Source organism: Excalfactoria chinensis, chromosome 11 (genome assembly GCF_039878825.1).
Source record: "Excalfactoria chinensis isolate bCotChi1 chromosome 11, bCotChi1.hap2, whole genome shotgun sequence".
In the NCBI taxonomy this organism is placed as follows: Eukaryota; Metazoa; Chordata; class Aves; order Galliformes; family Phasianidae; genus Excalfactoria; species Excalfactoria chinensis.
In genome coordinates, this window is record NC_092835.1 from 8,017,111 (window position 1) to 8,044,314 (window position 27,204).

The 27,204-nt window shown below is 39.9% G+C and overlaps 1 protein-coding gene across 1 annotated transcript in view; it reads left to right on the forward strand.

Annotated features, from left to right (window-relative positions):
- Window positions 1-27,204, forward strand: part of BEAN1 (brain expressed associated with NEDD4 1) — a 38,130-nt gene that overhangs the window by 1,412 nt on the left and 9,514 nt on the right. Inside the window, exons 3-5 of the mRNA XM_072346862.1 lie at window positions 4,446-4,580; window positions 23,165-23,374; window positions 24,432-24,573. Coding sequence (XP_072202963.1) covers window positions 4,446-4,580; window positions 23,165-23,374; window positions 24,432-24,573 — 487 coding nt within the window. The remainder of the gene's footprint in view (window positions 1-4,445; window positions 4,581-23,164; window positions 23,375-24,431; window positions 24,574-27,204) is intronic.

A 27,204-nucleotide genomic window follows, 5' to 3' on the forward strand; every position in this document is an offset into this window, starting at 1 on the left:
TCCTTATGACCAACTTAAGAAGAAATGTCCTTTAAGGGCAGGTAAAAGATCTTCAACAATTCAGGCTTTTCATACATAAGTGCTCACAGCCAGGCTCAGGGATGTGCTCAGCTTTGTGGTGAGCCATAGTCTCAGGGAGGCAGTGTATTCCACTGCATGATGCCCCGAGAACGTTGGGGATGAAAGCACTAACCTCTGCCCTCCCTCCCAGCCTGTCCGCCAGCAACACTGCCAGGAGCCTGTGATGCAGGCCAACACATGCTCCAGCTGCCCCTCTTCCCCAAACACCCAACCAAGTTTAATCCCTACAATGATCTGCTCTTAATTTCCTTTCAGTGATTTTTTTCCTCAAAGTACAGATGCCTTCTGAAAGCAGCACAGAGGTCCCCTTTTCCCCCCACTTAAATGTGCAGCCCGTATCTCCTCACAGTTTTTCACTTCAGGCTTTAATGACTTCAAATGTGGAGAAGTAAAAGGTGTTCAAATGCCTCCAAAAATACACCTTGTAATTCTTCATTCTTCTCCCCTAATAAGTCATATCCTGCTCAGTATCATTCTTCCATCAACTTATTTTATGATGGCTTGGTATCATCTCAGTTACATCAAGAATGGTTTTAATTTATTAGACCAGATTCCACACTAGGACAGTATCTGTTTCTTACCAAGCCTGACAGTTCCCCAGCCATGTTTATGAGGATGTAGGCTGACGGCTCCAAACCATTCATTCCCCTGTAGCTGCTGACCAAATACCTTGGTTTCAGCAGCTTCCTCCCATCCTACTTCCCATGCCTGATTCAATTTTTTCATGGAGAGAATAACAGACTAGAATTCCTGCAGTCTCAAGAGCCTGTGTGAAAATACTTTGCTGAAAGACATTGCAGCCAAAGCCACTTGATCACCATCTATTCATGCAAATCTTACTTGTATCATGCGTTCTTTCCTAGGCCTCTGTAAGTTTCTTATCTTTAATTGCTTTTGTTCAGTTGCAAGCATATTAATCCATTTACTCCTATCATTACAATGAGGATCTCTCAGGATTGTTTTACTGCATTAAAAAGGTTATTTATGTAAATAGTTCAATACATGCAATTTCATCAATTTTTGCTTTTGAATCTCTCCTCTTGGCAATTAATCTTTTTTAGTTTCATGCTTTCACATGAAAAACATCGTTTTTCATGGAAACAACTCTCCAAGCATACGGTCTATAAAGGTTTTCAGCATGCTCACTTTATGTTGATTTACCTTCAAACTTGTGATAGGATTACTTCTATCAGTGCTGTGGACGCATAGAAGACGCAACTAAAACTAAAGCTTTATCATGCCATATCCTAAACAGAGCAATTGGCCTTGTCTGCACAGACTGTAGGTGCATAGATAAGACAAAAGGTTGGAAAAGAAAAACAGTGACAGAGACATTAATTGCTTTGGATTACATAGCAATCCAAGGAGAAAGGCGGGCTCTCCAAGCTCCCAGTCTGATATCTGCCCATTACTGAACTACACCAATAATCAAGCTCCTCATACTAAATAAGCTTGTAAAGTCAGACATTCCTTTAGAAAGAATACAGGTAATTCAAAAGCAGATTGACAAAACAATCACCATGTATTCATACCCACTGTGTGCTGGGGTACACGCTGTACAATACTCCACCTCAGCCCCAATCGGAAACCACCTCAGCATACTGGGAGAGCACAAAACAGACACATCGAGAACAAAAATTGGGGTTTTTCCATATTGCACAGACAGTTTGAAAGAAGATACACAAGTAAAAAGTACGTACAAGGACATTTTCTAAAAGGACTGCACCTTAACCTATATTTGAAATGATCATTTCCATGTTCTTAAATTACAAACGTTAACTACATAAATTCATTCAAATGTCTACTGATTTGGAATACAGCCCCTGGAAACTGCCATCACACCAGTGCCTGGCATGCCTGAGTTGGACTAGGTCGGCTTAGAATTGGGAAGTGTTTCTCTGGAGGGGACTTTGTTAGCTGCCTGTCACCTGTAGGAAAAACCGTTTTCAAATCTATTTTATCTCCAGGCAAAATGTACTTCAAAGACAAAGTACCATGTTCTAGCTTCTACAAAGACAGTTTCAGTTGTGAGGAAAGGCATTACTTTCCAAGATGATGTTTCTATCTGTACCCTGCAAAAGAAACTTCATTATCTAAAATTTAATCATTACTATTTGTTTAGTCAGTTCAGGCTGAATTTTTGCCTTCCTCTGACCACGACTGTTCCATGAAGCCTGAACTTCCATTTATTCCCCAAAAAAAGTATTTGCATAATTTATGTCCACAAGTTTGATTGTGCATTTTGCAGCTTCCCTTGGGACTAGTTGGAATACCTGCATTGCCTGGGTTCACAAAAGACATAATTTTCTCTTGCTATACCTAGGACCTGTAGCTTTTGAGAACAGGCTTGCACACACACTCTTTTACTGTTATTGTCCTCCACTGCTTTTGAGCACAAAGAATTGCATCTGCCATAAAGTTTATTATAGTTTACAATGTTGGTAGCTCTCCCATAAGAGAATAAGATTTTGTGGTGGTTTTCTTGCATTTTCATGAGGCGTGCACCCCAAAGTGGCCTAGAAAATTCAAGAACTGCTTTCTGGATGAGACCAGAAAGGTGTTTGTTTGTAAGTCACTTTAAAGTACCAGTAAAGTGGTTAAAAGTAAAATGAGCATTTGATGCCACATGAGCTGAACTGCAGAAAAGTTTCCTACACCAAGAAGGGATGAAATTGCAGGTACTGGTGTAGGAGAATTTTGTCCAAGTAACATTGTACAAGACTGAACAAGAAAGACACAAAAGAGTATAGACTGGAACAAGTTCTAAGAGGATTACAATAATTAGGGCAACTTCAAACTAGCTGATGAACTGCATGGACTTTATGGAAAATATGACTGCGTTCATGAGATGCATACTGGGACCAACTGCTTCAACAAATTTGTTAATGTTTTTTTCATTGGCATCATTTTCTTGCAGATGAAAGCCTTCTTAATATTTGCAATGACAACATAAACAGTCTAAAGTTAACAAAGTTGTTCCATTTCTACAATGTTGTACCACAAAACAACGATTGCATAGCTGCTGCTTCTATACTACTATAACTCTTCGAGAAACACAGACAGAAATCTCCACAGCCCTCACTGCAGGGAACTGTATTCTATGTCACCCAAAGATTGCTTGAGATGGCCACCCTGAGTACAGCAGCCATTTGGGAAATGTACTGCAAGGTTTTCCAAAAGCACAGAACACTACGATCTGATGGCTGGCCTCTAGATTGCAGAGCTGCCAGGTACAAGCATACAATCAAAGATTTACTGTAACAGTACGTTGTTAGTGCTGGCAATATTTATAAATGCATGTGGGGTACTGATATTTTCCACTGGAGCAGTTGCAGGGAGAAGTGGAAATCATGACCAATTACTCCTAGCCACAGGATTTTGCAGCTATGAAGGCTAACAAAAAGAACTCTGAATTAAAAACAGTGGAGAGCTAACAAAAACCTGACAGAGGAACTGATGGTGTTCCAATTCACAACACTGGCCCTGTGCGTGTTTGCTCTCAGCAGCAGGTTGGGTTTGAACATTCACTTGCCTGTATTTGGAATGTTTTAGATTGCTCATTCAAACCTGAATAAAGCTGTAGTACTTAAGGAGATTTAAAGGTGATTTCTGAGGAGTGTTTCTGCCCCGAGGTCTTCCTTGCCAAACTTCCAATACTTTTTAGTCGTCATCAATGAAGTTTTCTTTCTGTTCTACTTCGATTCCACATTATTTGAAGGCCCAACAAAACTATACAATGAAATGATGTCTGCACTTTCACTTAAACACACAGATGCACTTGTCAGAAAAAAAAACTGCCTTTTATCTGCCATTAAAGAAGTCCAAGTTCAATAGCATCATTAGTAAAAGGTCCAAAAAAAAAAACAAAACCACAAAAACCAACATCAATACCTACTTTGAAAAATATACTTTCTTTCCTCTCTTTTCCTGGACAACTGTCAAACGGGTAGGGGGTTGTGAAAAAGTTAAATGTACAGCTAAGAAGCTATAATTCAGACTTATGCAAGATACAAGTCTCTTTTTTTTCCCATCTGTGTGTATTAAGCTGGGGCAAAGATGGATTGTTTTGTTTTGGATGTTAGGGCATGTAAGTAATGCTGGAGGCTCTGGAATGCATCATAATTTCTTTGTTGTATTTCACCCAGAGCTCAGATGTCTCCTGCACTATTTAAATGACCTGCAACAACAACATAGGAGGTATTTGGTTGGGATTCTGACCCTTCTCACATCTAATAGTGAAGAGAGCATTTCCATCCCCCCACAGGACTTTAAAAAGCAGGTGCATTGACTTTCAGTAGCCACAAAACTGTGTTACTCAGGAAGGAGCTGTTACACAAAGTCACCAGTCATTTCTCCCCTTGCAGATGAGCAGAGCATTCTGCCATGTAAGAAGGAAGAACTGCAGTGTGGCACCGGGCTCTGCCTCTCCAACTGGCTGCGCTGCCGCTACAGGAAGGACTGCGGCCGGGACTACATGTCCATCCAGCTGACGTGCTCCAGTGAGTCACCCTGCCCTACACAGCAGGACACGCTCCTGCAAATGTGAATCCGTTTTTTTGCCACTGAATTTGTTTGTAGCAGCACACTGTTGTACGCGGGAGATTTGGTTTACTTTTGCTGTTGCAAGGACATGGATATTTATAGGTTTATTTACTTACATCTAAATCATTTATGCTACATGCTGATTGCAAGTGGAATAGTAAACAAATATCAGTGGTAGTGGGAATGGAATATTTGGTCCAGATCAAAATGCATTAAGCTAATGTATTGTGAAGGATGCTGCTCTGAAATGCCAGTTGGGAAAATAAAATTAAAAAGCCTAAAAAAGGGCAGGCGTCATTGCCAGAACCAATTAGGCACTGGCAGCTCTGCAGAGCAGGGTTGGCTGGGCACCCTGCGCTCCAGAACAGCAGTGTGAATAAATCCACAGCAGCTGATCAGAGCAGCACCTGGGGAGCAGAGGAGAGGGAAGCGCTACATCAGGTCAGCGATACCCAATGCAATTAGCCAGTCGTAGGGTGACTGCTGCAAGTGCTGCAGAGAGGCTCAGCCATTTGTTTTGGAGCACAAGTATGTCACGCAAGTTGAAAGATGGCTTGGAGGATTTCTGATTAACAGAAGTGTGTTGTAATCCCAGCAGTAGCCATTTAAAAGCAAGCTTCTAAGCCTTTTCTGTTCCTACTTTTTTTGTTACGTTCACTTGGTAATCTCAAGCTACAGTTTTAACTGATCCATTCTTTTTAACATATCCATTTTGTATTTAGCAACATCTAGGAGCACAAATACTTTTAGATCTCTATTTCACATGTTACAAGTGGGACTGTCACATATTGCTGTCATTAATTACATGCCAGAAATATGTGCTAAATTTGGTTTTTGAGTTACCACTGTACACAGAAGAACACAGCCACAACTCTGCAGAAATACCAGAAGTTAAAACAGAGGAAGCAGACAGACAGCTCCCAGCACAGGAAAGTGAACAGAAACCTAAGTTCCAGGGGTGAGCCTGGCCTATGGCATCCTCCAGTGCTATTCAGAGCAGGGGGCCATGACAGAGCTGAAGTGAAGGCAAAGTGCAGGCAGGAGGTCCTCAGCTCTGACCACTCAGCCTGTGCATCCGTGCTTGCCACACAATCTGGCTTTGCAGTGGAAATCAAACATTAATACAACGCAAGCACTCTGTAGAATTGATCACAGTCATTAAACAGAGCAGGCTCCAAGTCCATGGAACATGGAGAGATCATGAGCTTATAACTGAGCATACAAAAGAAACAGCGTTCAAAGGAAGACACAAGGCCTGAATGTAGGCAAGACCTCAGCTTCTCATGCTATAGTTGTTAACACTAACAGCAGAGATTAGAGCTAATCATGGGATTTTCTGCAGCCGTGTGCTGGGGAGTGGTGGTGGAAGATCTGTAGGAGCACAACAGTTCTGATGGTCTTGTATCTTGCCTGGATCACATGAAGACCTTTCAGCAACTTGTGTGTGACAGGAGTATGCATTATTTTCTGCCCTTCCATAGAAGTGTGCATGGACTAAGAAATAAGCGGCAACCATCGCTTTCTAATACATGTAAAAGCACATTTTTCTAAATGCAAAGCTGTAAATTCAGTGCTAATGAGCTATGACAGCGAGAGTCAGCAAAACAGTCAAACAGTCACAGGTTTGCTCTGAACACAGTAGAGATTTAAAAGCTCAAAACCACAAAACCAACAGATGATTTGCAATGGTTACAGAAGTGCTCACAAATCACAAACTGCCTAGAGGAGAAATTCATTATTTTTCAATGGAAAGGCTGATTTTCAGTTCACAGCTGAACTTGAGAACAGTGTCCTCCAGCACAGCACTAACATCTGTCACTTCATCTGTACCTTACAGACAAAGGAATGTTTTGGACAAGGCAGGTGCCAAAGCACCTATGTTGGGTGCTGATCCTGCTTAGTGACAGCGAGGCCTGTTAGAAGATCAACACCCACAGGAAACCTGTACAGACAGATACCCAGTTAGATCTGGGGCTGTTGCTTCAGCCCCCTGCAGCCCAACAGAGCCCTGCTGCCCGGTGCCAAAGGGCAGGGCAGTAGGAGGAGGGTGAGGGGAGGGTTGGTGGATTGCCCCACACTGTGAGCACTAGCAAAGGGAATGCACATTTACCCCAGGAGATTTGGGGTTTGTCAGAATCTAAGGAGAGTATAAGATCTGTTTTTGAAACATTGGCAGCACATCAATCACAGATGCAAACTAATGACAGTGAAAAGGGAAATGATTCCTGTTCACTGTGCCATTAACACCTAACTTAATATCCTGAATTCACTTACATAGGCATTTGGTTGGAATAAAATAGCATTTATCAAATCAGATGCAGCAGTGTCTGCAACGGGGACTTCCTGTGTCAGTGGCATCACCACACGAATATGAGAAAAGCTATACAGGTAAACAGAACCTCAGAAATGGGAGCTCCGGTTGTTTTTCCCACTTGAAGGTAGATTTCTACCCTCCATAGTTCCTCACCTCACAAAGTAGTACTTTTCATAGCTTAAATTATTTAAGTTAAGCTCTGGGAGCTTAATTTTAGTATTTAAGAGTCAAAACACTAACAAAGAAGTATTTAATATGCAGTTAGCATGAAATTCAGCCTACTGGGAAAGAGCATAAACTGTTTCAAGTGCATTTGAAGTACAAATATATTTGACTATTCTTCCTGTATCACTGAGCCAGAATCAACTGGATTCTTGCATCTTGATTCTCTTTCTCCCCATTTCTCTTTCTTATGCTCCCTTCCCTGAAACTGACTGACAGTGATTTTTTGCCATTAAATCCCCATGAATCAGAGGTAAAACCACGCCTGTCAAAAGGAAAGCATTGTACTGCAGGAACTAAAGCAAAGCTGCCCTGAGAAGCAATGCATAGATTTGTTCCAGTTGAGAAAACAAGCTAATGTTAACCTTTCCGTAAGAGGAAATCAAATGTATAATCTTTGCTCAAAGGCTAACCATATATTTCTTCAGAAAAAACACTCAGCAAAATAGTGCTGACCTGTGGCACATAAGATGTACTTGCCTCGCCTACTCTTCTGCTTCCAGTCCTTCAGCCAGCTACTTAGAAGCTCACACTAATATCAAGTGTTTTGCTGTCTTTTTATGTCTCATATTACATATATGTGTTTTTTTAAGGCTTAATTATCTATCTAGAGGATTTCATGAACTCATGAGAAAGCAGTATTAAAGGCTAAAATTCTGCTCCAGATTTAAACATACATTTTCATTGGAACCAAGGGACCTGCCCCAATGAAGCTACAGAGAGTCATAACCTGCGCAGTTACTGTTCCCACTTCCATGGGTTACATGGCTGGAGCCTTTGGCAACAAACAAATTGTTTCATATAGTTGATACTTTGTTACTTTGCAAAACTTACAGTAACTTTCACTCACTTAAGGCTAATATTAACAGGAGCCAGATCTGAGTTTGTTTTAAAAGCTTCCTCTACCCAGATAGTTTCACAGATTGTCTTTCCATTAAAGCAATTAATATAAATTGCTTTAATTGAAGCATTATATAATGTTACATACGAAATCCTGCCTATAGGAAACCCTGCTTGCAATAAGCTATGGCAGATAACACTTTACTCCTGAGATTATTGGAGAAAGTATGTTTTAGTAGTAGCCAGTCTTTCAGTTTAGACAGCTTGTGTTGAAAAAGATTTCAGGCATGGTACTCTTTAAACAACTTTTACATGAACACAACAGCTCTTGAAATAGCAGTGACAGCAGTCACTGAAAATATTACATTTTAACCTAATGAAAATGTCCTTTTGTTTTTATTCATTCCAAGCTAATTCCATTTGATGTCCTTGTAAAGTCATTCCATCTGAATAAACATGTTGTTTCACTGTCTCCTTGCAAATCTGTATCTAGGTAGAGATAATAATACTGAACTATTTGATAGGATATAAAGACATGCTAGTTCAGTTTCACAGTGAAAAATTATCTGTAATATTGTTATATTTTGAAATATATTGAAATATTTTCCTGGTGTCATTGCTACTGGAAGAGAAGCTGAGGTGTAACAGGAGTGTTTCTGTCAAGGTCATACACCAAAGGCTGCTCTGTGAACCTGCAAACAGGCGAGGAGCTGATCTAGTTACAGAGCTGTCTCAATGCACCTTTTCCTTTGAAAAGACAATATCAATTTCAAAATCAACTGCTTTAAAACCTGTAGGTAAATTCTATTATAATTCTTCCATAACACAAGCTTTCAAAAAGACATGACAAGAAAAAGAGTCCATCAGCTAGACAAATAGCATTCCCATAGCATAAGTGCGTTAAACAGTGACACAGTTTTTCGACACACATTTTAGCAGTCAATGAATTGGAGAGTTTTGTATGAACAAAATCAAGGGGGTATTTAAAGTCCATGAAATATGCACACAAACACTTTCCTGAATGGAGACCCATCTCCTTTGCCCACAGCCTCTTTCTCAGGAGATAGCAGGACCCAGCTTTTTGGCCCAGCAGCTTTACAAAACATTAGTTAAGTGTGAAACACTACATGCAGTGGAATTGAAAGTAAGATGAAGAACAGAGAGCAAGTAGAAGTCTGGCAGGGCCAGGGGGCATAAAACCTACTCAAAATCATCAGCTCAGATATGTCTTAAGTCATGACACATAATTTGGTTGCTTTCATATGAGTGCCTAACAGAAGATGTTTGTTCAGATCATTACATTGCAATATTTTTAATAGCTGCCATGCTTTCTTTCAGAGAGCACAGTGGCAAATACATGCATACTGTATACAAATACATGAGCAGGGCAGAAATAAAAATATGGAATGTTAAACAAGATATTCTTTTCATCTGTCTTACTCAGCATTGTTAGACTCATAAACAACAGTAATTCCCAGCACTGGTAAATGCTGTTGATCAAGGAACTAAATGCTGCTGACGTCCTTTCTACAAGGAGAGAAGCAGAAGTTGTGCTGCAATTTGCTGCTGGGAAGGCCAAAGAAACTTATGTGCTGATGGCACGAGAAAGGAAGAGGAGTTCAGGGTCTAACTTAGGTCATGTTCTGTCTTAAGGTGCTGGGAAGTTCTTCACTGGCTTTGTAACACTGCACCTGTCATGAAAGTTAAGCGGGCTTTGCTGGGTTCTTTGCTGGGAGCTCAGCATGCTTTTATAACAAACCTCAGGGCAACTGCGGGGATTACTTTTTTCTGTGAATCCAGTTGTCTGCCCCCAGGACTGCTGGATTAATTTGAACTGGAATTTGTACAAATATATGAATTTATATATACAAAAAGCAGGGGATGTGCTGTGCCAGGTGAGGACAGGAGCAGGTTGGGCTGGCACAGCAACCACGTGCCTCTGCTCTAACAGAACAGCCGTGCTGAGGATTCTCCCAGGAGAGGAACATGTCAGAACTGACACAATGTTTGCAGCAATAAGCTGTGTTGGCAAAATTCTTGTAGATGTCACCAAAATGTAAATGAACTCCACTGACTCAGGGAAGCAGTCTCCAGAAGACAGAGACACAGAAGTTATTTGCATTTAGCAGGGGATTACAAATATCATTGTTCTCTCCGACTGAGACTCTTGGCTTGGTGTCAGCAGTGCAGAGATGAGTTTCTTTTCCTTGAAGCTTTAAAACCAGAAGAATAAAATGTGTATCCCTGTGCTTGTCAGCTAGCTGCCTTTCACACGTTGCTTCAGGAATCCCAATTCTGAAGACTGGGAATATGGGGGAGTGCAGGCACAGTCTGGATATGCTGACACTATGCAGTTTCTGTTTATTGTTTTGTGATTGAAAAATTGCATTTTTTTGTCTCATGAGAGATACTGCCATCCTCATGGCTTGCAGGTTGCCAGTATTGAACCTCTTGAGAGTAACACCATGCCCTCCCTTTGAAAAGGGAACAAGCAATTAGATTTGGAGGCCAAGCTATGGCTCCCTATAAGCCATGCTGCACAGGGAAACACAGTGTCCTACCAAACATAACTTACAGCAGCAGTTCACTCACAGCATCAGTGATACCAGGATCAACATGTGGGGACTCAGCCCCCTTTGGAGGTTATTTCACCCAAACCAGAAGGGAAAGGATCAGTTAGAAAGCCTCCCTCTGTCTTCTCCACAGTTACAAAGGACAGGTGAAGTGGCATTCACCAAGAGGAGCTAAAGCATGCCTAAAAGTCAGCATCTCTCCTACCACACTATAGAGACATGAAAACCTCGTTTCAGTCTGCTAAACTGCAGTGAATAAAGCCTAATTTTATCAGTAGGATTGCCAGCAAGACTGAGAAGAGCTCTTTATTAAAGGATGATAAATGAAAGTTAAGATTAAGGCTGACATTAGGCAAACCGATTTCATATTAATCCTGATTTGAAATCACAACACAGTGACTATTTGTGAAAATACATGCATATACCCATTTGTAGGAGGCAGACATGGGTTTGATGGCTTTTCATATGAAATTATCTCAAGTAGGAACACAAAGAACAGTGTTTAAGGAGTAAGGGTCTTAGAACTTCCAGTGGAGGGGAAAAAAAAAAAAAATCACTGAAATAATAAAACTATTACTAAAAAGTACATTTAAAATCTAATTCAATAAACTTCCAATAATGATTATAGTCATGGTCCTAACTTATGGATGCCTGTATAGAAGAACATTTAATCTGATATCATATCATGATCATTATGCATACATATGCACATATACAAAAGCTGCACATGTAAAACTCGCAGGAAAGCATGAATGAAGATCTGAAAAGCAAAACAGAAAACAACAGCATTTCCCCAGCACATCCTATTAGCATCCTGCTCATTTTGAATCCTAGCCCAGTTAAGAGTCTGCTTCTTGGTAATTTCGTGTTTGTAAATAATTGAAAGATGAGCAGATAACTGAGCCAGTGCACAAGATAATTTGACTTGATTGCTCATATAATGACTCAGGAACTGGTGATAATGAAAGCTTGTTCAGATAGAGAAGAAGTAGTACAAAAGACATTAGAGGGTGCCACACTTCATCACTGATACCTACCCCGTAGGTAATGAGATAGTACAAAAAAACAACTGGTGCTAAATTCTTCACAGGAAGCACAATCATAATTCATACAGTCAATAATCATAATGACAAATACTATTAACTAATATGCTTCGCATTACTCATTACTTCTGTTTCTCTGCTATTTTATAAGGCTGATACATATGTTTTTCTTTGCAGAGTTTTTGGGTAATCAAACTCTGATAAAGGGGAACAGAAGAAATAACCACACAAAGTACTTGTATAGCTCCAACTTTTCTCCTTTGTAGACAGGGTTTAACTCCAAGTAACGCCTGGGAGGAACTGCAGCAGTAACTTTCCTTTCAGAACCAAAAACCTTACTGAACAGTCCTAGCACTTCTTGAATCAACAAGGTTGCCCACACCTTCACAAGCAGTCAGTGCTTGCAAAGCTCAGGTATATTGTTAGCAACGAGGCCATCTGTTTCTATCAACAGTCTTCTTTGCCTGTCCCTTAAATCTGGTATTTCAGCAAACTATGCAGCAGCTGCTATTTAGAAAAATCTGTGATCTCATCCCCAGAAGGACTCAACAGGATAGTATTAACGAGTGAGACAGTAAATATCAATACAGCAGTTATTTTAATAATCCAAATAGTATGATATTTCTTGTATCCTACGCTGTCAGCACAAGGGAGATCAGAGATAGTGCAATAATTTTCACTTCAGACCCTATGTGATACTCAGTATGGCCTTCAGAGCAGACTGAACTATGGCAGCATGCTCAGGCCACTTTCCCCAAGTGTTTAATTGAGTCTCTGTGAAGACAGTGTCCAGCACAACAGACATACCCCACCATATTTCACTAGGATTTGATGTTCCTCTAGTAACACTGGCACACTGTTTTAACTCTTACATTACTTTCAGTGCTACTTGATTTTCACAAAGAAGCTCTTTTCAGAATAGTGTTCACTTTTCTACAGCTCACACACTATTTCTACTGTGTCATATAAAATAGGAGGTATTTTCATGCTGTCAGCTCATTCACAAAAGAAGTTATTGCCTATTAATGCAAAGAATATAAGGTTTCAATGTGTTTTAATATCTCATTGTCTTTTACATCTCACTGCTCATGCATATGACGCTGAATTGGTTCATACATTCACACCAGAGTCAATGTAGCAGCACATCCAGCTACCCCATGCAAATCCAACACATGTAAGGCCAGGTACAGACAATTAAAATATCTAAGTTTAATGACCTCTTTGAGAATGTTATAAATTGTTCTGAAACAAGCTTTTTGCATTGCCCTTGTATTAAAATCACATCCTGAGTTCCCCCATATTACCGGACTATAATATAATATGATATGATATAAACCTTTTTGTTGGAAAAAAAAAAGCATCTCGCTCCACTCTGTGAAGCTTCTTGGCCTCCTTAAGAATCTAACATTAACCGTTAATCTGTAGATAAAAATAATTCAGGCAGATAAGTGGAAACTAAAGAAGAGGATTGGATTTTTGATGTGATTCCATTTTAATTTGCTTTAGGCAACTGTAAAAGTCTTTGCTGTTAACAAATACATTGATGAAAATCCCTTTGCAGTCACGTGCAATCAGGACGACCAGGAATAGAAATAACTTTGTCTTCTATTACAAAATTGTTTAAATCTTTCTCCATATATTTGCTTGTGCACTTGAAAGGGAGAAGAGGATCTTCCATAACCCTCGATACTCATTTTTTCCCACCAAAAATCCTACAGCTCTTTCTGAAAACATTTTTTTAAGTAGGTAAACAGGAACAGTTTAATGGAGGGCTTTCCTCCATTAATATTAACGAAAGTAAAAGCTACAGAATGACTTGTATGAAAGTGAGTTGGCAGTTAGCAGCAGGGCTCAGAAAACAATCAGGGGTCAATCTGTGCTGCCATAACAGACTAATAGCCAAAAAAAGATCATTTTACCTGACCTGAAAAAGCAAATTGCATCCAGAGATGAAATCACAGTTATTTGATGAACTGTAGGAAGAACAGTTCCTGACCTTTAACACCAGACTGAACGTACAAAGCACATCCCTTTGATGAGAACTCTGCAGCTGTGAGGTGGGAGCTGCTTGGTATTTCTCCATGCTGTTTCAAGCAGTGTCCATAGAACAGCATTTATTGAGGTAGTCCACCTACAATTATTTTGAACCACCCCTGCAGGACACACTCATTGTCTGGGACCAAGACATTTTCTTTGTTCAGAATCCTACAGAAATGAGCTGGGCTTACAAACAGCCTGAGTTCCAGTTAAGACTTTATCAGGTGCTCTCAGTGGGCATTACCAAGGATCTAACCTACAGCACTGCTTATTACAAACATCCATAGAAGCCTTGTACATCAAAATTTAATCAACTTTCCTGTAACATATAATTATTTAAACAGAGTCTCATCTAAGAAAGTGTACTCTCAGCAAAAGGCAAAGTTCACATTCTAGCCTTACTCTGTGCCTTTCCATTATTTTCTCACCCAATTTCATTCAGCGGCAACGCAGAACAATACTCACTGTAATTTCTGCTTTCTGTACAGATAACTTTTTTAAAACCTCTTTGAAAATAATAATAAAAAAAAAGATTAGTTTTAAGAACAGGGAGAAATTGCCGCAGTCTACCTTTCTGATTGCCTTGAAAGAGGCCAGTGCAGCATACACAGATGTTTCCGAGGGCATCTGTAAATGTCAGGCCTTAGGACAAGTCTTGTTATAAGTTAGGGGAAAACCCAGGACTTGTGACTTCTCGGCAGACAGGAAGGTGCAGTACCTGCTCTAGCAGCTGTCAGCACTTACCCTATGCTGAAGCTAGCTCCATTTTATGCTTAAAATATGCACCCAAGCATACTGCAGTTTATAAAGAAAGGTGAACAAATATATCAGTACGCATCCCTAAGGCCCAAACTTTTTTCATGTCCTTCCTCTACCACCTCAAAGAGCAATATTATATTTATTTTAGCACCATGTGGAACCTATAGAATGAGCTGTATATGGAAGGCAGCAGTGTTATGCAACTCTAAGAAATACACTCCTGCCTTTCACCTGGGGAGTACTTGCTTTTTGCAGCCATTCAGTGGTGCAGGACTTCTCTCGTTTGTGCTGATGCAACACAAATATGGAAGAGGGCAGAATATCTGATGTGGACCAAGAGGCCCCTAAACACTGCACAGAATGCAGGTGGGAAGGGCTTGGCTGTATGACAAGTCCTGTACTGATTTACCAGTCCTCTAACTAAACAAGTCTTCTACAGTAAGCAACTGGGTTTTAAAGACAGTACAATAGTAATGTCAGAGTAATTTAGTTTCTATAGATCTTCTAGTGCCCTTGAATTTTCATGGCTCCTTTAGCATTAAAGACATCGAGTGAGCACAGCCATCCCATGAATCAATATCTGTTTTGCTGTTATCGACATTCCTGCAGCTGTCCCGGCAGAAGCCCTATTCAGACAAAATCTGAGTGAAATAGCTTCTTAATGGTATGAGAAAAAGCCTTTATTTATGCAGACAGATGCTGCTGTAGCTTTTACAGATACAAATGATAATGTAAGTCATACTGTAGGCACTGCAAATTCTGGGACATCAACACCATTATTCACATGGAGCTGCGTAACGCTACAAAGCCATTTTAATTATTTCAGAAAATTCATGTCATCTTAAAAGGAAGACATATTATATGTGAGAAGATGCATTACACATGATAACACATCTTTAAATAAGCCAATGTTTGTTAACTGATTTCTCTTAGCACCTAGTATCCTACATAACCAGCCAGTTGTAATTATCTTATATGTACTGAATGTCAATCATTCCTCTGTTTTGTTTTTTTTATCTAGTAGATCATTACTATTGAAGACTGGAGGTAAGGATGGAATAAGAAATAGGATCATTTCTATAAATAAGAAGCAGAATGTAGGCAGCAGTTCCATAAGTTATTCTGCCCTATAGGTATCCCTTTAGGTCACAGTACAGTTCAGACATAACTCAACCTCCTAAAGAGAAGATGTGAGACATCCAGGTCCCAGTTCAAGCAGACACAATGATGGGGTAAAACAAAGAATTATCTTCATAGAATCATAGAATCACCAAGGTTGGAAAAGACCTAAAAGATCATCCAGTCCAACTGTTCACCTATTACCAATAGCTCCCACTAAACCATGTCCCTCAACACAACATCCAGTCATTCCTTGACTTTTCCAGCAACCATCCTTCAAAAACTATCTATGTTAAAAGAAAAATTATTACATTGCTACTTTTTTTCCCCCAAAACTCTAAATAATACATGTATGTGCTGAAATACCAGAAATTCTCATAACACAAAAATTGCCCCAGCCAAGTTACTGCCGTCCTAGGCTGGATTTGAGCTTTTGAAAGTAACTTTACCATCATATACCTATTTCCAAACCCTAACATGGAGTTTCCGAAAAAAACTAATAGCTTCAGGTCCTGCTTTTACAATCATATTAGTTCAAAGTTATTTGTGTATGAGAAAATAGGGGAAGAAAAATATTGTCCATCACAAAGTGGGCTCCAAAGTGATTTGTTTCACTGCAATGGTATTTATCATGTTGATAAAATAGACCATGGATCTGAAAATTGGAAGATTTTTCCTGTTAATTTGAAGGAGCACCTATACATGCTGCTGTGACATCAACATAATACCCTAAAGCCACAGCATCTGCGAAGATTTATTTTCTGAGCCCTTATGCAGCCCCATTCTCTTTTCTTCTGACATACCCAATTTGCAGGCTGCTGGTGATCCAATCTTATTCATTCTGGCTCTATAATAAGGATGTCAATGCAAGAAGAGAAAAGTCATTATCTGATAGCCAGTAGACATGATAAAAAGGCAGAGTTAGATATCTCAGAGGAAAGGCCACCCTTTCTGCTTTGGATGAGCTCCTCAAGGTCACAGGCAGCTTTTGTACCTGTAAATATGCTCCTAATTCACTTTAAGCTGAGTGCATCAGATAACACTGAAACGTTCCTACCACACAGTCTGATGTTCTAAATAAGGTTTTGATGTTTTTCTCTTTTTTCTTAACTATCACTCAGTGCAAAGCTTTAATTACTATGAGAACATATGTACATAATGAGAAAGATCAAAGAGACTACGTTAGCTGCTGAGAAACAATCTAAATTTATGGTTCTGCCTGGTTAATAGAATAAACCTGGGCTTGGGTTATGCTGGAACACCTCCCACAGTAGCAATAACCAGGTGAGACAAGTTAACCCTTTTGTATACAATGATATTTACAGCAAATTTTAAAATAAGTATCACAGTTGCATCAACCAACAGCAAAAATGTATTTGTTCTTTGACTCTGACAAATGACCATTACATTCTAGAAGATAAGCTGCCATCAAGCTCTAATTAATGGACTTTCAAGCAGTAAAAGAATGAAATAGCATGAGCTACAATACACATGAGCTAAAAATCATACCAGCTAGTCTTTAACCAGTGAGCACATACACCATATGATGTCACATAAGGTAAAAGTTTCAGGCAGTCCCAACCTAACAGGTTATTACTGAATATCAGCTATACCTTAAGAGGCAGTTTAGCTTTGTGTGTTCAGAGCAGAAAAACATACAGACTAGATCACGTGACTGGCCCCTGGGCTGCACACAGCAGAAGCAAACAGTGGGAGAGAGAACTAAATATGCTCTTGGGCCTCCTGAACTAAGAATTCTTTTCTTTTTTTTCCTCCCATACTACTTATATGACTCTCATAAATCTGATTTATAGAGAAGACATTTTCCAGATTATTCTGGTCTTCCATTCCCTTGCTGCAAGATAATGAGAGAAATGCAGAAGGACCAGCAACAGCCTTAACTGTTCTTCATATCATCATCGATTCCTATTAAATATCATTTAAACATTAAACATAATAAGGAAGCAGTTGTTACCTGCTCCTTCTCTATAAAATAGGAAGAATGTGATGTACAGTGTTTCCATAGATGAACTGGTATGTCACTAGTGAGCTGAGCAGTGTTATTCCTTTGGTGCTAAAAATGCAGACATGAATTTGCACAGTAAGATGACAGTCTGCACTTGTGTACAGCTGCCTGGGAGACAACAAGAACTCAGATGTTCAACACATCAGAATGTTAAGGTAGTGACACCTAATGCATTACAGCTGGCACAAGCCATTGCCACAGCCAGACCTACAAAACCCTTCCCTATAATCACCCATCAATTCACCACCTTCCAGTTTTTAATGACAGCTGCAAGCTTACTGTACTTTCTTAGTTTTTAAGACTTCCCAGGCCTTGGTTATTCCTGAGTAAGTTTTCCATCACAGCTTCTTGCAATCTACTTTAGGTTCTACAGCAGTGAAAGCACAGTGTTTTCCTCTTTGTAGTAAGGGTGAGGGGGCAACGGAGAGAGAGGAATTAGGCTTTAGTTTTATCATTAAGTGAGACTCTCAGACAAGGAATCAGAAGAAAGCGCAGATCCATCAGACATGTTTCATGGAAAATGTACCAGTTATCATGTCTGACAAAATTAATGCTTATGAGAACAACTCAGTTCTATGGAATAGGTGCCATTTTTGAAATCTTTCACTGCAGACAGAGAGAAATGTAACTCTTATGGGGCATTTGCATTCAATGACTTGAATAATATCTCTCTCTCCCTTGCTACAGTGATGCTCTGTACAAAGTCAGCATCTGAAATCCAGAACCTGTTTCAGTTTGTTTCTGTAACACGTCTACTTCACACACTTTGCGAGCTCCTGTCTGGGAGCTGCAGAAATAAGCAGTGTGAAAGCAGCTGCAGCAGCCAGAGACCTATTTCACAGTACAGCAGCAAGTGCATAATCCAATAGGCCATTCTTGTTCAGACTAAATAACCATCTTTGAACAGGAATCGTTCAAAAATGAAGAACCAACAAAATCTTTATCACTTCCACTAATTTAGTTCATCTGTGGGCCTCACTGGGATCTCTCAACTCCTTCTTGCCATCTGTCAATCTCCTCCCCTTGATAAAGAGGCTACATATTCCAATACTGTCCCAAACAGAAAAATGAGGCAACCAGAAACAAGCTTTAAATTGCTTCAGGGTTTGAGATACCTGACTGTGATCACTTAAAATCAAAGTGCTCTGCATTAGCTCATACTAAGCTTCCTCCCACTTGCTTTCAGTCCCATTTGCTTCTGTTAATTTGATTTGTTAAAGATAATAGGAGGAGTTAGATCAACCCCCCATAATTGTACTAACCCAGGGTGTTCAATTAATGCAACTGTTCCATCAATGTGCTTCAGCTCTAGTTAAGCAACTTTCAGCCTAGAAAACAAAACCACGACTGTATCTGCAGTGACCACATTCATTGACACGACTGCATACTGAGACATTGCTCTCTGACATGATCGGACCCAACTGCACCTACAGCATCACTTACCACGTTAGACAGAACGAAGGAGTGTCCCTTCAAAGTGAAGTTACTGAGAAGGAGAAATAGCCCTATGTATACCAGAGCAGTCCAGCTGTACTACATCTCCTTCATACAAGGAGTTACTCAACAAGTTGGTCTGTTGAGATGGAAGGATGGCTGGGTATAATAAAATAATGTCATATTCAAGGGATTTTGCAGATGGATCATTTATCATCTATCAGCAAACGAACAGTGTGGGCAATTCTCTACTAGTACGTTAATTCTAAATTAAGTGTTTGCTCAGCCGTATGGGCCCCCTGTATTCACAGAGCAGCCATATGGGCATTGTATTCCCAGCTGCGTTTGCCAGAATGTTCCATTTGTGTTGTGTTGGGTTACACAGCTCCCATCACTGGAAAAAAGCAATCTTTGTGCATACAGTGTCATTCATATTTAGAGGACTAGATCAAGTAATTATGTTTGCACTGTTCACAATTTGAAATTTCATCTAAAAAATAAACACCACCTCAAAGAAAAGATTAGCACACTGCTACTGCTGGTAGTTCTATGGACTTCACGTAAATTTACAGACACTTCTATTCTGAATGAAAAAATAAAACATTTTTATGTACAGAAATATACAGTTTATCAAAAGTGTAGGTATTTGGATAAGAGAAGGAAAACGTATTCAGCATTCTTTACCAGAAGTAACATCTTTTGCCTCCCTAAAATATTCAAAACCAGACATGCAGGGTCTGTAGTCATTAGTCACCTCAGCAGTTCCCCTTGTAGGAAGTCACTGCAGCTACTCACAAAGCCTGTAAGACTAGACTCAAAATGTCAAATTGAAAATCATATCACCAGAGAAGTTTATCAACCATATATTGTTTTAGGAGCTGGGCTAAGAGGAGTGATTCATTCCCCTAATAAGAGCAATACTGCAATATATCCTGTCTCTGCCAGAGATTTGGTTCAATTAGATTAAGAACATAAAAAGAGAAGGATTCATGAGAACAAGAAACAGTAGATAAAACAGACATGACTTGGAACAACTAAGGGAGCCCTGAGAACATTCTAGATAAATGGGCTGTCTTGTAATAAAAGAAACACTCCTCAAGTACAAAAGAAGAGTATAAGTGAGTACTTTCTATCTGACATCACCACTAGCCCATTAAATTCCTATTAAGCAAAACAGGACCAAATATTAGCGCTCATACTGAGTGGTACCACAGGAAGAATCAATGCGCTCAGACACAAGCTGACTTCTATAGCTAAACTTAAAAAAAAAATCTACTAAAAAATTCTGCTCAACTGTCTTATTTTCTTCCCCTTCCTGTTAACCAAGTTGTTAACCTGCTGTCCCAGCTTCGTAATATCTAACAGCACACACAGACAGCCTCTCTTCTTTTCCTCTGAATTGCTGGGAAGTTTGTCACCAACTCCAGTTCCAGGATTATATGATTTCAGACTGAAAACCACAACCCAGCAGCATATGAAAGAACCTCATGTCCCAGGTTCACTTTCTCATCAGGATGGCAAACAAGTGGATTCTTCCCTTAATTCTATAGTGGGAGGTTGGAACTAGACTATCTTAAAGGTCTCTTCCAACCAAAACCATTCTATGATTTTCTGTGATTCTTTTATCCTTGCAAGTACATTATCTTCCAGTACCTTCTGTTCTTTTTCAGAGGTGTCCATTTCTTGCAATTGTGATTTAAACTAAACTGCAATATTGGTGTCTTTCACAGACGGAATTTGCAAAAAAAATCTGACCAAACAATGCTACTGAAAGCCAGCAGGGGTGCACACTGCTTGAGCATGTTACCAACACAGGTAGTTAAAAGCTGTACAAACGAGAAACATGATTGGAATTTTGTAAACACTGAGAAAGTTTAGTTCTGGCACAATGGCCACAGGAGCTGCCCCTGCACTGCATATCCCACATATCCCACATATCCCATTCCCCCACACTTAACACTACAGGATCACTTTTCAGAAAATTCAGTGCTTCCTTTTGGCACATCATGTTTTGTAAAAGCTCAGCACATTTCTTGGCTGTCTGTCTTAATTGCTCATAACGATTCTCAGCCAACAGTCAAGTGCTTCTGAACAATTAAAAAAAAAAAAAATAGGAAAAAAGAAAAAGCAAAGCTACTACATGCTAATTCCCCAGTCTGGCTTAATATTTCTCATCAGTTCTCTCAATGTCAAGTGTTAGCCCATGAGAATATACACTGGCTTGAAGCAGTCATCTGAAGTCTGTTGTGACTGCAAGATACCAAGTAGCATATCCCAAAGGGAAAGAGCTGGGAAAACATGGATGTTTTCTGAAATCTATGTAGAATGTACTTGCACTTCTAAAAGCATACATTTAATTCACAGAACACTCAGGAGAGCAAAAATTTGTTAGGTTTAGTTTCCGTAGGAAACAAATTATTTATCTCTTCGACAGGCATATAATCAGATATAAAAATACATCCGTGACCAAAGGCACTTTAAACATCCGTGTTGCTTTTTATGCTGTTCCTAGGCTTACATACCCATAGCTTTTTTGTCTTGGGATTTATTTATCCTTTTCTTTTTAAGCTAGAATATATTATTGCCTAAATTTTAACTGATCTGAAACTTCTTTCATCCATTTCATTGGATTAGTCTTCTACATCAGCTCTCTCTCTATACTGTGTGTCCCCTGTCAGGGAATAAACAAAATGGAAGCCACAGAAATAGCTTTTTTCTGTTTGTAAACTGGAATGTCAAATGACTAAATCCTCACTTGCTCACATCATTTACTAAAGTACACGTTTCTTTCAGGCTTACATTTTTTTATAGGTTATCATTAATTGTCACAGTTAGCAGACTGATTTCATTAATCACCTGCATATTTAACACTGTGCCATGACCACCAATAGGCCATTTCCAGATATTGGTCATCTCCTAACTTCAGAAGTTTCAGTCAATGACTAGGACTGAAAACTTTCTAGTCAGCTGTTCCAGATAGATTATCTACAGATTCATTGTAAAGATCACTGTATTTCTTATCTTCATTTTGTAGTCTCGATAAAATCTATTTTCAGGATACACAAGAACAGCTTAGATGGAAAAAAAGTAAATATAGTCTTGTAAAGATACTGAAACAATCAACAGAGACAGATGGTTTCCAACATTTGGACTGAATTCTTGCATCCCTAGGCAGCATTGCTGTGGTGTTGGTAGGGACCCAGAAATCTTGCAAGTTTTTTGGGGTTTTTTAAGTTGTAAGGTAGAAACAAACAATATCATTGTCACACACACTCTCCTAGTGGGAAAGACTGTTAATCCTTTGCATAATTTCTTCTCTTACCTAGTACAAACTTTGTTTCCAAAGCTCTGCTGCCTTAGCAAATGGACAGGTTTCCAGCTGTAGAAACTCATTTTTATCTCTTTAAAGAACACATACTAGTGCAAATTTATCAGACATGTAGGCTAAATACAGTTACTTTTTACTTAGATTATGCTAAAACACTTATGTCTCTCTCTGCCTCAGTATCTTCACCCCTTTTTCACATAGAAATGCCTGAAGATTAACAGAATCTGGCAAGACCCCTTTTAAAGCTTTTTCTCTGTTCACTGTTCAACCCTGTTCACTCCTCTGCCTCACACCAATGTCTTGGGATGCAGACTCATCCCACTAGCTAAAGGATGCTCTGTTCTGCAAAAGCATGCTCCTCTGCTTCACTCCTACCCAAAACTTCCTCTGCAAAACCCTGGAGCCTTTTCATACCTGGTAACAATGCCCAAATCCCTTGTTCTGCTTGGGAGTGACATTTTTTGAGTTTCAGCATTCTTCCCTGTGTGGTTCCGCACAGTTCTTTCTACATCAATCAGTTAATGATACTGATTGGGTATCATTACCCAAAGGGTCTTTCCAGAAATAAGCAAAGTGACCATTGTGCAAGATACATCGTTGATTCCAGGAGGATGTTTCCCATAGCAGGGAAATGATTGCTCAGTGAATTCCCCAGAGTCAGTTAATTAACAGCTCCAGAAATTGGTCTGTTAAACGGTCAGTCCCTTAAAGCATGTATTTATACAATGGATCGGTCTCAGGCTGTCTCACAGCACTTTGAAAAATATTTAGTTTTAGCATCTGTCTGACCCCACTTTGTGCATCCCTGTTCCTCACTGACACATTCTCCCTGTCTCTGCCATGCAGAAGTTCACCTGAACCAGAGCAGCCCAACCAGCGAGCTCCCCAGCTACAGTGAGAATGGCAGTGATGCAAGTTTACTTGTTTCTCCCCTTCTGGTGGCTGGAGTAGTGATCGGACTTGTGCTGTTTCTGTCCTGTGTCACCATCATTGTTGGCAGCTTGCGGAAGGATGGACGGCTGAGACACCCACACCAGAGGAGAGACACTGCTTATGGTAAGAAGCTAGCTAAAGTGAAACAGCTCTCAGCATTATTAATATCTGCTGCTAAGGTTAGCAGAAGCCATCTTGCTATCTCAGCACATGTCTCCAAGCCAGAAAGGGATCAGCAGGAGTCATGGCGAAAGCTGGCTGCCTTCATTGCTGAGCAGAAGGAAAGCACAGCACCTGATAGACTCCATTAGTGCTGGTAGAATTCCTCGAGCACACATTGGCAGAGGTGAACATTACCAGCAGGATGGACACGCAGTTCAAGAACTGCACAACTGAGTCCTGCCCTTTACTCTGTGTTCAGAGAAATGCTGCTTTGATGTCACCTTAAAAGCTGGCCCCTGCCTCCAGGAACCGCTTTAAAGCACTGAGTGAAAAGGAATGATCACTTCATATGGAAGAATAGGGGAGTCCAGGGAGTTGCCACATTTCCACAATTCAGGACAGTCTTAAGGAAATTTCAACCAGAATGTTGAGTGTTAACTATCATTAAAGATACAAAATAGCACCAACTCCTGGGTATTTCTAGAGCTGTGAAACTCTTGTGTGAAAGCATTAGGAAACTCCTGGTGCAGCGAGCAGGATATTTTTTTCCTAGTATTTTCCCATTTTTCTTCTTTTTCTGTGAGCTTTTCTAAGAAGCACAGCACATTCTGAACACACACACACACACACAATCACACCTAAGTCTGCTTTTAAAAGCTTTTGCAGAACTGGCAAGGTTCTGATGCGTGCATTTCCCAGACACGTCGGCATCAGCTACCGCTTTGAAGTTGTATGCAGCACGACTTACACATTTTCAGCCTTTGAGGCAGAAGAGCTTTAGACACTTGCACTTTGTACGACAGCACTAAATATACAGTCCTTGTGCCAACATTGCAGCTCATCCACGGTGACACAGGCTGGCTCGTAAAAGAACAGAAATGTTCTGTGAAACCTGATTGCTCTAAGTAACAGCAATTCTGCCTCAGAGAGGTTTTGTTTTCTGATTTTTGGCAGCATTATAAACAGTAATATTGTCTCAGTGAAAAAGAAGAGCAAACAGTAACTGCTTGTTTTCCAGCTCCAGATGGCTTCTCTTATGGCGGCTCTTTTGGAGAGCTGAGATCCACCTGCATGGAGGAGTTTCCCCCAGCTTTTGATTTTGGTTCCTATCTGGATACACTTTCTCAGGTCAACATCATGTATCCTGATTCACCTCCACGGTAAGCACTTCTCTAAATATTATAGTCCCGCACTTGCAAAGCTTACTAAAGTACAATAGAATTGCTAGACCAACATCCACTCCAAAAATGCAGGCCATACGGACTCTGCCTACAAACACTTTCTTTAGTTTAAGCTCAAGTTTTCCATAGTAGAGTGTATTTACTAAATAAGCACACCTGTATTTATCATCTACTAATATTCATATTAATATCAATAACTTTGATGGCATAGGAATGAAATACACAAATAAAGTCATCTATGAAGATCTTTTTTTGGAAAAAAAAAAAATATATTTTTAAAGCTTCACTTTTGGAGAGATTTTTTTTTTCCAAGAAGAAATCCCTACCTTTGGTTTTCTACTGTACTGTTACTGTCTGAGAATTGAGCCCTGCCTCGGGTGGTGCCCATCAGAGTCCCACCCAACAGTGTTTTATTGTCATTAGACTAAAAGAGACTTCAGATTTATACTCCCTTGGAACCATAACAGACTTTAACGAATTAAAACATTCAGCCAAGTTTCCAATTGAAGCATATTTGTTACTGTAGCTGCAAGGAATTTTCCTCTCACCAGCTTTATTTCACTGTTTGCAAGGATTCTAAAGCCCTTTAATTTTTCTTCTCTTCCAAGTACCACGAGCAGCTCCCCACTCCTTACTGCTTGCAGAAATTATTGTGAAATAAGCAACCAACATGAAATCGACTTTATGGTTTTTACCACTGTTGTTCACACAGCATGAAGGAAAGAGTTGGTCTACTCACAGCGGATCCCTCCCTGTGTATGTAATAAAAGTCTGGGTATCTCTTTAGTAAGCCAGAAATCAAAAAAAAGTCATTATGGACATAGATTTACTGCAAGACTGGGGAAAAATAAAAATAATAATAATACGCCCAGAATTCAGATATTAACATATGGTGAGACATCACAGATTACATTTACACAAATTGGTATGTAGTACAATCTCCATCATCCCTTTCATCTGTCACTTACAACTGCAAAGCCAGCAGATGTTATTTGACAATCTAAGTAGCCTGATGTGTCCCGCAAAATAAAAATAGCTCTTAGTAAACTATGTTTTTAAAAATCCTTAAACTTTCATGTTACTCTTCCTACTGATCTTACGACTGTTCAGAACAAACAGCAAAAAAGAAAGTGCAAGGAACCACCTTTCCATATTATCCAGCAAGCCTCACTTTTCTATTGTCTTAATATTATTATTCTATCAGAAAGCACAACTGAAGAAAACATACTGATGTGGCACACCTTGTAACCACACTGTAGCTCTCAGACTGAGGTTGTTCGTTCTATATGAGTTTCTGTGAAGAAGGACAGCTGCCAGTACAGCTATTTAGACAGGGAGGTATAATTGCAGGACTTTGAAGCATCTAGTTACCTGGAGTAACAACATTGCCACAATTGACTGATTTCAAGGAGAGGTGTATCAGAAATGATACAGCAGTTTCTTCCTTAGCTGTAAGACAGAGCTCATAAAAGGATACAAGAACTGCCCGCAAGTGACAAAAGTTGCTCTTCAGACCATATGTATCCTTCTCTGTATGCCTCATGCACCATAAGTTAATGCATGAAGGAATTCAGTTACTCCCTCCAAAGAACCAGAAGAAAGAGCACTAAACAGAACAGGCTCCAAGCTTTCTACAGAAAGGTACCTTACAAGCAGCAAATAATGAGTGATCAACATTCATCGTCTTCTTTTAAACAGACTGTGTTTTAAGTTAAGCCATGCCCTTTTCTGACTGCTTGTATACATAAGCAGTAGGGAGAAAAGTGGAGAAGCCTCTTCCTGTTCTTGCTTTAATACAGTAACAAAAAACAGCCACATACTTCCCAAGTGTTTCTGGGGCCGTCACACCAGTGAAAGCATGCAGCAGGGCCACAAGCATCAGGTGAGGAGCACATCAGGCAGGCCTTAGTAAGAGCTCTTCTGAAGCAGCTTGGTAGTGTGAGCACATGATCACTGTTTTTTCTATTCTGGGCATGTTCTGCAAGGAACCTTTTAAGTACTACAAAGCCATACTAGATAATAAAGGGGCTTTTAGAGATGGTGTAAATATTTTAGCAGAAACCTCACATTGTGAAAAATTATTCTTAGTCTGGCATCTAAACTTGTAGAACTTTGTATAAACCCACTCACAAATTTACACTGGGATTTGGACCCACACCCACAAGCCTTTACTAATAAAAGTAAATGAGCTGACACCTAGGCAACAACTTGAGCGGGCACTTGGCCAGGTTTCCAAGAATAAGCCCAGATTCCTGTGAACGAGCACTCAGTACATACCTCTTTAGCACAGGTCTCAAAAAAAACCTATACTAGAGGTTACTTCTAGTTCCAATCTGAAAGCTGCCCAAAGCTGGATTTTGTCTCTGTGGAGTTTTCTGTTTGGAAGCTTATACATGGATGCACATACAGGAGAGCGCTACATGATCTCTGCTTTCATGTGAGTTCTCTTCTGCAAGAAGTCTGGCAGAAGCTGCCCTGTCTCTCTCCTTGTCCTATGAAACTGTTCTGTGCCTGAGGGACATACAGGTGCTGCATCCTTAAGGTTCACCTGGATGCCAAGAGGACCCCCATGGGCCCACACTGACTACATACACAAGCAATCATTGTTCA